This window comes from Anser anser (assembly GCF_964211835.1).
Source record: "Anser anser genome assembly, chromosome: 1".
NCBI lineage: Eukaryota > Metazoa > Chordata > Aves > Anseriformes > Anatidae > Anser > Anser anser.
The window spans coordinates 117680220-117696171 of record NC_139720.1 but is presented as its reverse complement, the minus strand read 5'-3'; the positions used below and the strand labels follow the sequence as shown (position 1 = coordinate 117696171).

At 46.8% G+C, this 15952-nt stretch overlaps 1 protein-coding gene across 3 annotated transcripts; it reads left to right on the top strand.

Annotated features, from left to right (window-relative positions):
- Positions 1 to 2419: 2419 nt before the first annotated feature.
- Positions 2420 to 15741, top strand: SIK1 (salt inducible kinase 1). 3 transcript variants are annotated; one of them, XM_083847121.1, is made up of 14 exons: positions 2420 to 2546; positions 2688 to 2902; positions 3648 to 3764; positions 6282 to 6345; positions 6549 to 6710; positions 6974 to 7098; positions 7213 to 7336; positions 8343 to 8566; positions 8805 to 8954; positions 9562 to 9684; positions 9945 to 10170; positions 10859 to 11134; positions 11650 to 11881; positions 12678 to 15741. In XM_083847121.1, exons 2-14 carry the CDS (start codon positions 2750 to 2752, stop codon positions 13096 to 13098), a joined length of 2397 nt encoding a protein of 798 aa, XP_083703247.1. In that variant the 5' UTR covers positions 2420 to 2546; positions 2688 to 2749; the 3' UTR covers positions 13099 to 15741. The 3 variants fall into 3 exon arrangements, with proteins under 3 accessions (XP_083703247.1, XP_083703248.1, XP_083703246.1); XM_083847122.1 differs by having other exon boundaries at positions 11739 to 11881; positions 12678 to 14385; XM_083847120.1 differs by having other exon boundaries at positions 2512 to 2902.
- Positions 15742 to 15952: the final 211 nt, after the last annotated feature.

The following is a 15952-nucleotide window of genomic DNA, read 5'->3' as shown; positions in this document are numbered from 1 at the left end:
ATACTACCAAAACCTTGCAGTGGTTACTTCTGAGCAGCACTGATGGAAACTGTCATGACCCACATGCGTGAAAATGGAAGAGAAATACTGAAAGGCTGCTGAGAGTGATAGATACAGGAGGCCTTTAATTCTCAATGAATCACAATAGCGTGATCGCTACTAAAAACTGTGTGCTCCCTCCTCTGCTAAAGAAGCTATATGTATCCCACCCTCTGGACTAGAGAGGCAGATCTGCATAAGCACCTTCCCCAGACAGCAACACTTGCCAGTTCTTCTTGCCTCTTCCATCTAATGCGGGTAATTAAAACCAGGATCGAGGATTCTAACCCTCTGGTGCCGTCTTACAATCTCCAGGCAGTCCCATGGCACAGGTGTCTGCCACTCCTTAGGATGGAAAAATCATGAGATATTAGACAGAACACCAAATCCAGTTCACTTCTTCCCATTTAGGAAGGAAAAAAAAAAAGAAAAAAAAAGAGTACTTTAAAAAGAAATAAAAATGTTACCTTCCTAGCTGGGGCTGTCTGCCGTGCGTGCTCTTTCTAAAAAGCCTGGTTCTGTTTGCCATCCTAAAACACTTAATCAATTTGAAATGAAAACAGCAACTATAATTAAAGGGAGGAAAATCCCACCACAGCAGAGGAACCATTATTAAGGTAATTTTTTTCTTTATAACTCCTGGGGCACTGTTCACATGCAGTTGCTACTGTATATGCTGTTTGTGCGTCACCTCCTCTTCGTGAGCTCCACGGAGAATACATTGTTAGCTTAAAAATAACAATAATAATAATAATAAGCCAGCTTTTCATGTGAGTTATTCAAAGCACTGTGTAAGCGCTAATTGAACGTTAGGATAGCCAGGGAAGGCTGTATGCTATTACCCCCTTACACCAAATGGCAGGAGTCCCATGACCGGGGCCAAACCAGTGCCTCCGTGCAAGCAGTGCCCGTGCTCAGGCTCCTAGCCACCAGCTCTGCAAGCCACGGCTCTCTACCACCTTCATTTCAAGCCCTGCAGGTGCTCAGGTGTTACTTCTCCGCGTTTCTAGATGAAGGATCCTGCAGCATAACCGGCCTAGCACCCAAGTTACTGAGGGCGACAAGAGCAACATAACTCATTAGATAAGAGAAGCAGAGAAAGTCCGGTTTGCTTCACTAGAACATGCTGACAGATCTCTCTCATTCATATTTATGACATAGAGCTTGTGTATCACGTAATTTGATTTATATAAACCACATTTTTCTCATGAGGTCCTCACAGTGTAAATCTTAAATAACAGTAATACAAAAAAGCTAACAACGTTGGCTCTCCTCCCATAGGGGGTCCACCTTGAGCCCTTCAGAAATCACTCAAGGGCCTTAAGGAGACCATCAGCTACAGGTGAAAAAAACATATAAATTGCTTTGCAAAGTTTGGTATGACGCAGAGCTATATCCCCTCCCGTGAAACTCATATTTTTATTGCGAGGAGCCTGGCTCATCCATTTGTAGCGGTGGTAGCTGCTGGGTGGAAGGTAAGTGTCCGGTGTGTTAGTGACGATGACGGTCAGAAAAGGACTTCAGACTAAGGCAAACAGCCTTCTGGTCAGGAGTCTGGTCACAGAGTGGGGCATTACTTGTCTGAAAAAAGTCTAGGACTGACCCTAACAGAGAGTAAGCTGAGTAACAGACACGCCAGGCATCACTCAAGCCGTATTTTTAAGGCTTAGCTGGAACTCGAGACCAAGCGCGCAAACTTTGGTCGCTGTGTGAAGACTGAACTTTGAAGACTGAACTTTGAAGACCGAACTTGGTGTGAAGACTGCACTTTGTGTGAAGACTGAACTTTACTGAAGGCATTTGCCACCTGGCTTTTGGCAACGAGCCTCGAGAGGAGCCCAGCGGGCACGTTCGGGACCCCCACTCAGCCTGGGGGTGCAAAAGGGCCCGCTTCCAAGCCCCGCTCGCGGAGCCGCCACCTCCGCAGGTGCAGGCGGAAGGCAGGGCGAGGGGCTCGTCGCTTCGCCACCGCCGCCCGCCTCGCCCGCTAACGGGCGCTTAACGGCGGCTAACGGCCGCGCGCCGGCAGGGGGCGACCCCGCCGCGAGATGGCGGGCGTCACGTGACAGCGGCGGGGCGGGGCGGGGCGGGGAGCGGGCCGGAGACCCAGGTGCCCCCTCCCCTCCCTCCCTGACGTCACCGCCCCCCCGTCTCCCCGGCGACGGCTCCATCAGCGCGCGCGTCAGCGCCGCCCGTTGCCCGGCAACGCCGCGCCGTCTCGCTCCCCTCCAGCCCCGCGCCGGGCCGCGCGTCTCTCTGGCGTCAAACGTGACGTCAATGGGGCCCGGCTCGGCTTTCCGCCGGTGGGCGGGGGAGGAGGAGCGGGCCGAGGAGGGGCGGGGGGAGGAGGAGGGGAGGGGGGAGGAGGGAGGAGGGAGCACGCGGGGTGCCCCCCTCCCTCCCCCGCGGCGCCGCGCATGCGCGCTGCCTGCCTCCCTCCCTCCCTCCCTCACACCCTAGCCGCGCGGCGGCAGAGCCCGGCGCGAGCCGCGGGGAGCGCGCGCCAGGTACGGGCGCGGCAACGGCCGCCCGCCAACGGTCGCGCACCAACGGTCGCGGCTGTGAGGGGAGCGCGGAGGGCTGTGAGGGGAGCCGCGGCCGCCGGTGCGAGGGGGGGACTCTGACCGACTCCCGTGTCTCCCGTGCAGGTGCAGCGCCCATGCTGCCGTCCTGAACGCGGCGGTGCCTTCGCCCGCCGCCCGCCTGAACCATGGTGATCATGTCAGAGTACGCCGCCGTGCCCGCCGCCAAGCCAGCCCAGCAGCGGCCGCTGCGAGTCGGCTTCTACGACATCGAGAGGACGCTGGGGAAAGGCAACTTCGCCGTGGTGAAGCTGGCCCGGCACAGGGTGACCAAAACGCAGGTGAGTGCGGCTAGGGGGATAGGGGAGAGCCCAGGCGGCGTTTTCTTTACAAACACAACAAAAGAAAGCGGCACGGGAGGTGAAAAGCCCGGCAGCGAACTCCGTGCTTTCTCACCGCAGTACCAGCAGCCCGTGCCCCACGGAGTTGGTGTAAAACTAAAGCAAGAACACATCAAAAATAACACCGCCAACTACCACGATACCTTCTCTCCATCCCTCCTACTTCTCCAAGAGCTCCTCAGTCTGTTGGACTCTTGAACTCTTTAGACAGGTTTAATTTTTTCATTCAGCACGTACATTTGGAGAACAAAGAACTTGCGGTGTTCGCGGAGATGATTTCCTAATGGGCAAGCAGCTGTATTTCCATGTGTAGTACATGTCAAAGTCACACCGGTCGCTCGAGTAGAAAACAGCCTGTTACAGAAATCAGTTTTTCGCTAGCATGGGGTGGATTAAAAGATTTACCGAATCCTGCCCAGTGTTAATTTCTGCAGTTCTGTTTGCTACCTTACGTGTAATCCTTTGACGTAGAAAAGAAAAATGAAAACGCTTTGTCGTGAATTCAGTGCAGTTCAGAAAAATCAGCTTTGTCGGGACTGTACTTTAGAGGTTACTTTATGTGGATTTTGTGAGTTTCTGTGTGGTTTTGCATGCGGTGCTGTGTTTGTTTTTATTTTTTTTTTCTAGGAATACCTATTTTGCAATGCCTGGAGTTGTTTTATTTTCTTAATTCTTTAATCTGCAGGTTGCAATAAAAATAATAGACAAAACAAGGTTAGACCCGAGCAACCTGGAGAAGATTTATAGAGAAGTTCAGATAATGAAGCTTTTGAATCATCCCCACATTATCAAGCTATACCAGGTAAGAGGTCGGCTTTGAAGCACAGCATGCAAATGACATACGCGTGTCTTGCACATGATTTTACATCAAATATTTGCAGAGAAAACGCAAATTGAAATAGTTTACTTAAAGAGTTTTCTACAAAAACTGTTTTTTTTGTGTTTTTTTTTTTTAAGTCACTCATCATTCTTTAAACAAGATTCTGGTAATTAGACGACTATTTGGCAAATTGATTAAAACAAAACGATTAAAACAAAACCATTAAAACAGACTGAAATCCGTTTCTTGATCTGAAATGAACTATCTGAACTTCTACAGTTAACTTGCCTTCCTAACTCCTCTGCTTTTCCAGTGTAGAAGGTCAGAGCTTCTTACGTACTTTTGATAAGAGGAGGACTTAAACTCTTTTAGGACAGCAGAGTCGCGTGCGCAAAAGTTGGGCTTGCCATAAGTGGAAGGGCTTTAAGATCACCAGCAAAAAAAAAAAAAGTCTACAAATGTTGATACCATAAAATATGTCTGAAAATGACCTTTTTGGTTATTCCACTCCAGTTTGCGTAGTTTTAAAAATGATTTTAAAATATCTTTTCACTTGTAGAGTTTCACAGTATGAATTTTGATTTAGTTTTGTTCAGTTTCTGCACTGTTCGTTTTTTTAACAGTAAGAACAAATTAACGTGTTGTGCGGAAAACAGGATCACAGCTGTCTAGTGAGCAAGGACTGCTTTGCAAATTCTAAACATTTGATCTAATTAGCATTTGGTGTAAGTTCCTCTTAATCATCTTAAATAGTGCCATGTGGATTGGAGAAGAAGATGAGGTATCACAGTCCGTCTGGACCTGCCCAGGAGGGCAGGGGGGAGGAATAGCAGAAGAAAGGAAGCAGCAGGTCTGAAATGCCATGTGCAGTAGTACACGCTATGACCAGCTGCAATCTTACCGTTGGGTTTGTTAGCTTAAAAAAAAAAAATAGTTAATTAATGTGTAAGGCTGAAAAGCCAGTAAGGCAGGTGCTTCAGCAAGGCATTATTTTTAAAGACCTTGACACACACAAAGTGCCTGATATTTATAGTATTAAACATCATAACAAAAATGGTTCTGCGTTAACATCTGACGTCATTGTTGCCCATAGGGCAGTATAGGATATACCGAAACATTCTAACAGTCCTGTTGATTTCATTTCAGTGGAATGATGTGGGTGAAAATACTAAATACTATTTTGAAGCTTTTAGAAAAGCAGGTTAAATTCCATCTAGTTGAACCACTTCACTTGATTGAGCAAATGACGTTGGTAGTGCGCCGTAATTTTTTTTCAGCAGTTTTCTTTTCTTTGTTGTTGGAATCGATGCTTTACCTGTTTGGTGGAGACCGAGAAGCAGGGATGGAATTAGATGACATGCCGATGTAGGGTGTGTGTTCTTGTATTATTTCATCATTGTTTTAGTTTCAGCGCGGCGTCTTAATTTCATCCAGCTGGCAACTTTCCCAGAACACTTTCCTTCATTTTTTTTAAATTGGGAACCTCTCTTCCTTTGCTCCCTGTTTGTTTATTTTCGTTTTGTGTCTGTGTGTACTTGTAGTGAGGGGAGGACGAGAGACTTTGAAAAAAGTTACTTTTAGGAGGCTGGAAACTGCAGCCTTTGAAGTCGTATTGGCGCTTGTTTGATTGTTAACCTGTTGCGAGTCTTCTGCTTCCAAAACAAAATACCTGTTCCTTTTGTGTCCAGTTCTAGGGAAATGTTTTTTTTTGTTTTGTTTTGGGTTTTTTTGTTTTTTTTTTTAAACCTGAAAGGCAATATTTAAAAGACGCGACATAGTAATTGAATATGAATTCAAAAACACTCAGCATTATTTGTTTGTTTTTTCCCTCCAAAGATGTGCAAAATAACAAGTGTCAGAGGAAGTTGACACAAGATTGATAGGTGAATGTTGAGCAATATATTGACAGTTGTTGATGTGCCTCAGGCAGTGCAGTTACACAAACAGCTACCCATCTTCACTTGCATGGGAGGCTTGCCACGTCCCCAGCCAACGCTGAATGGGAGTGGGGTGTCTGGTATGAATGACTTCCTGATTTTCCAAGTTCTAGGTATCTCCTGTGATCTGAGTACCTGCTAGCCATGAAACAAAGATGACTAAGTAAATTTAAGCGTCTTTGAGTGCTCAAAATATGTCCAGTGAATTATGAAACTTTTATATGCATATTTTAACCAAAAAACAAAAGGAATTCAGGGAAGTGTACAAAAGTATGGATATGCTCACCAGTTATCTTATGGAGATTAGGTGACATGGTAGTGGTGAGAAGAACAGTGGCACGGGAAGCTGCTGTATATTGTAGGCATGAGCAATGATTTGTTACCTTTTTCATTACCAGTTTGCTAGGAAAGATCGTTGTGGTGCAAAATGAGATGTCTTTACTGCCAGCTGCTGCAGCAAATAAATAATTGAACCGATATGTCTGAGAACACATTTAGAGAAATGAAAGAAACTACAGAGGTCTGCATTTCTTTAAGCGTGTCTTTTCTTGTGTCTCGACAGGTTATGGAGACAAAGGATATGCTTTACATTGTTACTGAGTTTGCAAAGAACGGAGAAATGTTTGGTAAGTTCTCGCTGCAGTAGCTAATGGTTCTTTAGGTTTAGAAGTTGTGGCTTTGTCGCTGCCAGTCCTGAGTAATATATGTTCTGGCTACAAATCCAGGCTTGGTGTTGTCAGCTGTCAAAAAGCAAGTACAGCACATGGAATATTACAAAAAGCTTCCTCCAGGTGTTTCTAAATTTTGTGCGTCCTTTTTGGTCTTGCAGATCATCTGACCTCCAACGGGCACTTGAGTGAAAGCGAAGCGCGGAAGAAGTTCTGGCAGATTCTTTCGGCGGTGGAATATTGTCACAGCCACCACATAGTGCACAGAGATCTCAAAACAGAGAACCTTCTGCTAGATGCTAACATGAATATCAAGTTAGCAGGTAACAAGAAATGCACGCTTACTCTATAAACAGCGTTAGGCATGTAGTCAAACTCAGTCTCCCTGGTGTGATCCAATAAATGTACTTATGGTAACTAAAAATTAAATACAAGTTACTGATTGTTCTATGTACGTGTATTCTGGACAAAAAAAGAGTAGTTCAAATGGATGTGTGAAGAACAAAGCAACGCATTTTCTGCTACTTCTGAAATGTTTGCGTGTGGTTGAGTGATGTCTTACCCCAGGTTTTCACCTTCCTTCCAGACTTTGGCTTCGGAAACTTCTACAAGTCAGGAGAACCCCTCTCCACTTGGTGTGGAAGCCCGCCCTATGCAGCTCCAGAAGTGTTTGAAGGCAAGGAATATGAAGGCCCTCACCTTGATATATGGGTGAGCTTGAAATTCCTTAGAATTTGCATTTCACAGTTTCTTAGGGGCTGTGGGCTTTCCAAACCATTGCTTCTGCTGGAGTCGCTCATACGCTGTGCTGTTTTCTGTTGACAGAGCCTTGGGGTGGTGCTGTACGTCCTCGTCTGTGGTTCTCTGCCTTTTGACGGACCCAACTTACCAACTCTGAGGCAAAGAGTGCTGGAGGGGCGGTTCCGCATCCCATACTTCATGTCCGAAGGTGCTTTTTATTCAGATCTTTAATGTTAGAAAAGGGACCGTGAGTAAAGGAATAGTTGTCCTGTTCCTTCTTTGGGCAGTGACACATGGGACTGGTTTTGCAGCTGGCAATCCCCCTGTCGTTATGCATCCAGTAATTTCTGTAGGGTAGGACTTCAGGGCCTGGTTGCACATGCTTTCTTTTCTGATATCTACTTCATGGTGCATCTAAAACGCTGTCTTTTCCTTTCTCAGAGTACCTCTGTGGATTGCAAAAATAATTGAAACCCTAGCTGAAGAAATAATCATTTAGAAAAGAGAGAAAACAGACTTTTAATGAGCCTGCAATGCTGACATGGGTGTAGTTCTAAGATGCTCAAACTATGCAGAAAGGGAACTTTTCAGTGTGGCTTTGCTGCCAAGGGGAGCAGAAATAGTGAGGCTTAGCGCTGTTTCTTGAATGCTTGCGCTCGAACAGGCTGGTGAGAAAAAGGAACTGAGGCGTAGTATCACCTGTCCCTGATTTGGATGCAGAAAAGTGAATGTGCCTCTCTCTTCAAGTGAATAATATCTTTTGAAGTGTGACCTTTATCAGTTTTAGCCGTGAATGGCTTTGATTCCCCGGTTATAAACAAATTAGCAGTAGGCATGGACCAGGAAGTTGTATCTGAGTACGTACAGTAGTTGTGCAGTAGTCCTGTACTGAATTCTGACCTGCTCCAAGTGGATCTAAACCTGCATCCACTCACAATTAGCCCTGCTGCAAGGCGGAAAGCCACCTGAAACCTGCTGCTAGCCAGTACAGCTTCATTTCCTGTAGTGACACATTGCTTTTATGAAATGTATGTTGGCCTTTCCTGTGTTGGTTTGAATATTTAGTAGTCACACCATGCATCAGCTGCTCAAAAATCTCTTAATTCCCATTTTCACAGACATCAAACGTTGGTGGTGGGAAAGTTTCTTAGCAATGACCTGGGGCTGGACTGTCATTTTCACCCCTTGCTCATGAGTTTGTCTTTGTCATCCAGACTGTGAAACGCTAATCCGACGGATGTTGGTCGTGGACCCAACAAAACGAATAACTATTTCCCAAATAAAGCAGCACAAGTGGATGCAAGCTGACCCGTCTCTTCAGCAGCAGCAGTCTTTGTCCTTCTCCATGCAAAACTACAACTCCAACCTGGGCGACTACAATGAACAGGTCCTTGGGATCATGCAGACACTTGGCATCGACAGGCAGAGAACTGTAGAGGTGAGAAGCGCTTGTCCCTTAAATATAATTTCGGTGACTACCAGCATGCCAGTGGTGCAGTCGTGTGCGTTGTTCAGTGACCGGCCTTGATCCAGTGTCTCAGTGTAGTAAAATTCACACTGCCCTTCTGGATTTTAACTATTTTTATGAGTACAGTGTTATGAAGCCTTAATGATGAGTTGTGGCTGCTTATATCTTGAGTTACCTGTTACTCAAAGGTTCTTTTGATGTCTTCTAGTCTCTACAAAACAGCAGCTACAACCACTTTGCTGCAATTTATTACCTGCTCTTGGAGCGGCTCAAGGAGTATCGAAGCAGCCAGCTATCGAGTCGTCCAGCGACTGGCCGCCAGCAAAGGCCAAGGAGCTCTGAAATCAGCAATGTCGAGGTGAGGAAGGGCGTTATCTACCTGGGAGGCTGTATGTGTGGGCTCTCTTTTCCTGCCCCTTTCTGTGGGAAATACAAGACTGCAACTCTGAGGCTTCTGAGAACCGATTCCGATATCTGTGCCCTCTGATAGGATGCAGCCTACTGTTCGTCAGCAGGATGCTGATGGAATAGTAACGGCCTGTGGGTCGTGATCCAGAGAGCAGTTCGCCTCTGGTGCGGCTCAGTAATGAGCCAGAAGATTAGGCTGCCCTCTCAGGCATCGATCACTTACGTTTTCTTTGTTACACACCCCGTAGGATCCTCAGAAGTACTCCGTGATTGTGTTTTTTCTGACATTCTTTTTCTTTTCCTCACCCCCACCCCCCCTTTAAAGTGCGCTCCCGGTGCCTTTTCAAACTGTACTTCCAGTTTAATTGCCTGAGTTAGGAGAAGGAACTTTGTGTTTGTGTTGGCATTGAAAGAGCAGCTTTGTTAATTTTGATAGAAAGTGCGTGGAGAAGGCTCGCACAGAAGGTGTCTCTGAAATTCCTTGAGCCTTGAGTGTTTGAAGAATCACATGGAACTGCGGTGTGTGATGGCTTCTGTGCATCTCTCTCTGCCTTCAGATGCCTCAGGACAGTCTCACTAGTGAAACCCTGCGATCATCTCTGCTTTACCAGCAACCTCAGAGTCTGATTCAGCCATCCTTGCAGGCAGAAATGGACTGTGACATGAACAATCCATTACAGGTTGGTGTTCTCAGCTGCCCTGTGTGTAACTTGTCTTGTTGTGTTTTTTTTTTTTTTAATTGTTCTGTTGATCCAAAACAGCAGTTTGTAACTGTTGTTCTCTGCCTTGAATCTTTTGTTTTGCACTTGGGCATGGTGTTGTAGTAGCTTCTCAAACAGTACACCTACGGAAGGCATGCCCCAGAGCTGTGAAGAGTATTAAAATGTAGTGCGGAAATAAGTGAAACGCCCTTCAGTCTGTGAACTGATGTCTTTTGCAGCCTGTGTTCTTTCCTGTGGATCCCAACTTCAATGGGCTCTTTCGGAACCGCTCCATCTCCCCCAACAGCCTGCTGGAGACCACCATTAGCGAAGAAGTAAGGCAAGAGAAGGAGCTGGAAGACGAAATTAAGGCGTACGACCACCCCATCCGCATCCCCAGCAACACCAGCCGGAGGCACACGCTGGCTGAAGTCACCACTCATTTCTATCAGCATGCCCCTCCATGTAAGTAAGTCTGGGAGAGGTGAAGGTCGTCCTTAGCTAGAGGAAAAGCACAGAGACGGAGCGCCCCAGCAGCCAAATGTTTGGGGAGAGTGTGCTGATTTTACCTTGACTGGGGTAGGAAAGCCCAGAAAAGAGGTCTAGTCCACTCTCCTCATGTCTGTCTTCCCTTAAATAAGTGGGGCTCTCCAGGAAGGGACTCTGCACTGTTAAATTTTACCTGGATCATTTTAGAGGAAGCGTTCTCACGAGCAGGACATAACCCTTCTCTGCCTGTTTCACTGTTTGGGTGGGTGAATGTGGTCGCATGTGCGACTGAATTTTAAAACGAACAAACAAAAAAACCCAAGGTCATCACTAACTGTATTGGGTACACAACCAACCCCCGTGAGCTAAATGAGCAGAAATGCTCACAAAGCAAAAATCTGACGTCGGAGTGTTGTGCTGAGAAACCCCGTAAGCCTGCAGATGCTGGCAGAGCCCTGCTGGCTGGGCAGGAGCCAGGCAGGTTTTACGTCGGTGGCCTCGTGCTGGAGTCAGGCGCTGTGACAGCACGAGCTGCTGGACACCTCGCTGGCTCGCAGCTGCTAATTAGTGCCAGCGTAGGTGGGCAGAATGCTCTGATGTCACGCTCGTTCCTTCCCGTGCTCATCTTGGGAATGCTCTTTCTGTCCTCCCTTCCCCTCTGCAGGTATAGTCATTTCCTCCTCAGCGAGCCCCACGGAGGGAACTAGTTCAGACAGCTGCCTTACTTCATCTTCAAATGACAGCTCCGTGGCCCTGAGCAGCTGCTTGGCAGGTCAAGTAATGACGGGGAGCCCGGCCGCAGCCAGGATGACATCACCCTTCCTAGCTTCCCAGTCCGACGCTCCGGTGTTACAGGCCCAGGGCTGCATGGGAGGTGCTTCCCTCCTGCCTGTCAGCTTCCAAGAAGGAAGGCGAGCATCTGATACCTCATTAACTCAAGGTAACTCCTTCCTCGCTTTACTGCTGGGGTTTCGCACCCTTCCGACGGCCGCTGGGAGAGGGAAGCATGCAGGGGCTTGCTCCCTCTGTGTTAGGGTTACCCTGAGGCATCCTGCCTCTCGTGTTCATAGTCCCTGAGGAAGGTTCTGAGACGGGAGGCTCTCACATGCTGCTTCAGCATGCCCGTGAAGATATTTCTGCCGCTGTGAGTGGGACGGCAAGCTCCACCCTCTTCCTAAAATACGGAATGCACATTGTGTTTTCTGGCAGCTTTGTCCCTTGCTGTGCATGTGCCCATCTACACGAGGGTGCAGCTGTCCCAGACCCTGTTCTGTCACGTCGGTTCTGCTCTGGCCATCAGGCAGAGCCGTGAACGTGAGCCCAGGAGTCACGGTTTCTTGTAGCGCGTGCTCACGCAAATGAAGGCAGCTGCCCAGAGGGGCTGATCTGTAAAGCAGGCTCCTAGGCAAATGCTCAGGAGGATTAAAGTGCGTTTCTTTTCCTCGTGTCCCACAGGCTTGAAGGCTTTTAGGCAGCAGCTGCGGAAGAACGCTCGAGCCAAAGGGTTTCTCGGCTTGAATAAAATCAAAGGCTTTGCTCGGCAGGTGTGTCAGTCCTCCTCATCTCGGGCAGCAAGGAGTGCCATGAGCCCTTTCCAACACACGCAGCCGAGCACCTGCCTGTACAGCAGCAGCGGGAGCAGCAGAGAGGGAAGAAGCCTCCTGGAAGAGGTGCTACAGCAGCAGAGGTGAGAAGCCGGCCTGGAGGAGTTTTACTGTTTTCCTAGGGGTTGCTTTGGTTAGGGGCAAAAGAGACTGGGGAGTTGAGTCACTGGGGATTCCTTTCCTCTCACCCGTGCTGTGTGAAGCAGATAAACTGCTTAGCTTCCTTTGCGGCTTCCTGCGCTGGCATGCGTAACGCAGGACGTGCAGTTCCACTCTAAAATCTCGATGGCCAAGCATTCGGAGGTTGCTGGATTGAGAAGCAGTTGGGTACCGTGGGGGAAAACATTACTTCTCCCCACTGCAAGCTGTATTTTTCTTTGTTAGTTTTGGGAATGATTTCTTTCCTCCTCTGCCTCCTCCTGTAATTTTCCCATGGCGAGGAAGTGAGACCTTGTAATTTGGAAAAGTTACAGCCCACAAAGGAGGCACGGTTCCAGTGGCCTCAAATGTCATGTGCGGTGGCACCTCTTCATTCCCAGAGAAGCGAGATGGAAAATTGTGCTTCCGGTTTATCTGCACACGTTGTCTCTAGAACATCTATTATTAGCCAGCCACACTGTGACTAGATAGCTTTCTGGTGATAGCCTCCCTCTCTGACATGAGGAAAAACCAAGTGAAAACGCAGCGACCTGGCGTGGTCGTTGCTTTAATTGTACTGGCTGGGTAAGGAAAGGTTCAGTGGAGAAAGGCAAAAAAAAAAAAAAAAAAAAGGGGGGGGGGCAAGTTGGGATCGGGGGTTGGGGCAGGAAAGGAGGAAGGAAAACGTGAACCTGTCCTAGCAACGCAAGTTAACCTCTTCCACCCTCGGCCTTTGTTCAGAATGCTCCAGCTCCAGCATCACCAGCTCCTCCAGCCAGCTTGTCCCCAGACGTCTCAGACACCTGCGACCAGCGGCCTCCCCTCCTCTGATAGCGCAGGTACCTGCAAAACCTCCAATTCTCTTCTCTTGTCCGAGCTACAAAGAGAGAACTCCTTTGAGCTGGCCTTTGGTGGCAACAGCCAGCTGCTCCAACCTCACTTCTTTGGTGTCAGCGTGTCACCGGTGTCCTCAGCAGCTCACCTCCTAGACACTCACCTGTACATCAGCAGCAGCGTCTCTCCCGCTGGCACCACCTTCTCTCAGCAGCAGAGTTTCTCCGCGCAGTCTCCGAGCTACGAGGCTGTCACTGTGCAGCACGGGGACTGTGAGATGGAGGACCTGACTTCCAACCAGCTAGGGAAGTTTGTCCTGGTCAAATGAGAGCTCTGGCTGCTGCAGCTGATGCTGCTGTGGTGTGTTGTTGTTTTTTTTTTTTGCGAAGAACTTGCACCGCTGCTCCGTGGCACGTGTAGGTCCGTGGCTGGCTGGCGTCGTGCGGACGAGTGACTCTCAGAAGCAATAAATTTTGAAGTATGTGAAGAGGCTGTCTGGCTCAGAAAGCTAGCAACTTTATAGAACTGAACCAAGCAATATGTATGTCTTTTTGCTTCTACTACTCTTGCACTGAACAAATACGAATAGAAATTGAATTTTTTTTTTTAAAGGAAAAATAATGATGGGGAAGATGGGTGGGGCATTTGTGGGGACAGGGAGGGATGTGGTTGGGGAAGAACTCTTCGGTACTGTACCCAAGTCAGACCAATACAGCTCCGCTGTTATGCAAGATTAGCAGCTGTCGGTAGTGGTGACACAGCAGGGAGAGGCTTTTCAAAGAAGGGACCAGAGCCTCCCTTTTTCACAATATTCACTTATGGGTTTGTGAAGATGATTACCTCTTTTAAGGAAAATAAACAGAAAACCAGTGGCATGCAGCATTTATGCATTCACAGAAGACAAAAATGGAAGCATTGCCATTTGTTTTTTTCTCCTCCTGTTAACGCTTTTAATTTTAAAGGAACCAACCTCCCCATTCCGCACCTCCCAGATATGTATACTTTAAATGAAAACTGTGAACTTTCTGCTTTATGTATCAGCTGGAAAACCTTTAAAAACCAACCACACCAACAGCCAAACGACCTTATAATTAGCACAGAAGCGAGTAATCTCTTGAAAAATGTATCCCTTGATATCAGGATCCAAATTACATACTGTCTGGTCTTCTGCAGGGATGTTTTCTTTGGGGTGCTGTGTGTATACGTACGTATACACGCATGCACACGTGTGTATTTTGTTGGTCTAAGCGATCACTAGGAATCTTTTTATAAACACTAAGTTTTTTCGTATTCCTGCAGAGGCAGTGAGGAGGGAACCGTTATCGCTGGTGGGGTGGCGGGAAGGGCTTTCCTTCTAAAAATCCCTCCTAGAGATTGCCTCCAAGTTGCCTGAGGGGTATTTCTTAGCGCTGCACATCGTTATTTCCGCTGCTAATTATGTTTTTATGCATTTCATTATCAGGGTCCAAATAGAACTGACTCTTGGGGAAATGTGCAATATTGAGGTTATAATTCTATACTGACAAAGACAAAAGGAGTAGGCTAGAACAGAATTCTGCTCTCACAGAGTACAGCTATTTCTGAACAAAACTGTATTAAAAGTGAGTAAAACAGCACAATCTTTGGGTGTTTGTTTTGGGTTGGTTTGTTTTTGGCATACTAGCAAAATGAGGTTTTGGATTAGGTAGGTGTTTTTTCGTATGGTTTTTAATGCTGTATATGTATATAAATAGGAAGCAGAAAACTATATAACACTAGTTATTTTTTATATTTTGTAATATGCTTATATTGTGTTTCTGGTATAAACCCCACCCCTCCTCCCAAGGCGGAGCGTGACTTCTGTTGGCGTCAACAGGAGATGTGCTTAGGTATAAGGGGGAGAGCAGGGCCGTGCCCCTACAGCGGCGGGCAGGGTTGGGCGTTCAAGCTTTGGAAGCAGGTGAGCAAACAGCTGGAAGTTACCGTTGGAAGGTCGGAAAATAGTCGCGTTTTTGTGAAAATGCTTTAAGGACCCATCTCCCAAGCGTGACACAGGGTGCCTTCAAGTTACCTTGGCTTCGTGCAACCTGCAGTATTACGCGTTTGCAAATAATATAGATACCTGTTTTTTTGTTTTTGGTTTGTTTCTTAAAAAAAAAAAAAAAGAAAAAAAGAAAAAAGCCAAAGATTGACTAGGTTACTTGGTGGGAGTAGGAATGGCTAAAGATGTCCTGTGGCTCTGTCTGTGGCTCTCCATAAACGACCCCTTTATCTGTGTGTAGTACCTGTGTGTCTGTATTGGTGCATCTCCAGCTTGCCACTGCTGCTACGTGGTCTGGAAGCTTCACAGGGAGATAGAATTGCTTGAGCTCAATTTCTGAATGTGTGGTGCCTTGCAGCAGAGAAAACACCAAAGTCTCGTGCTAAATTACAGTGGTTTAAAAACAAAGCAAACAACAACAACAAAATATTATCTGGAGGTGGCTGGAGAGAGGGGGGTGAGAAGAAGCCAGCTCGTCACAAAGCAGCAACTTGCCTTCAGTTCTGTGAGGGGTAGCACACATACTTAAACGCAGAATTTCCTCTTCAATATTTGTTCTGTTTAAATGCCATGGATCAAAAGGCCACAGATTCTTTTGTTTCCTGTCCTAAGCAATGACAAGCACTTTACTTTCATAGTATTTTTTTTTCTTTTCCAATTGCTGTAGAACCTCTTTGGAATTCTTGCTGGAGCAGAAAGAGGTCATTTTAAAAAGTTTGGGTTTTTTTGTAGATATCTTGACAGTGCTGTTCTGCAGACTGCAATGCAATAGGGTATTTAAAGACACTATGTGATTGGTTTAATTAAGATGTATAGTTTATTTTTTATCATGACTGAACAATCATTTTATTTCTTATGTTAAAATGAGAGATGTACACCAAAATGATTAGTCGATGTGTTTTATTTAATATTTAAATAAAAAATGTTTTAAAATTGTTGTCCTGCACCTGATTCCGTGGAGTTTTTTTCTCTGCAGCGTCACACGAGCTCCAGATGCGCACATACACCTTGCATAGTTAAGGCTCATCGTGAAGCCTGAGCCCACAGGACGTCGCTGACACTTTCTATTACATACTAAATGAAGAGGAATGGCCAGCTCACAAATCTGCTAATGGGATATTGAGCCTTTCACTGCCTGGCAATCTGTCTGAATCTAACCCAA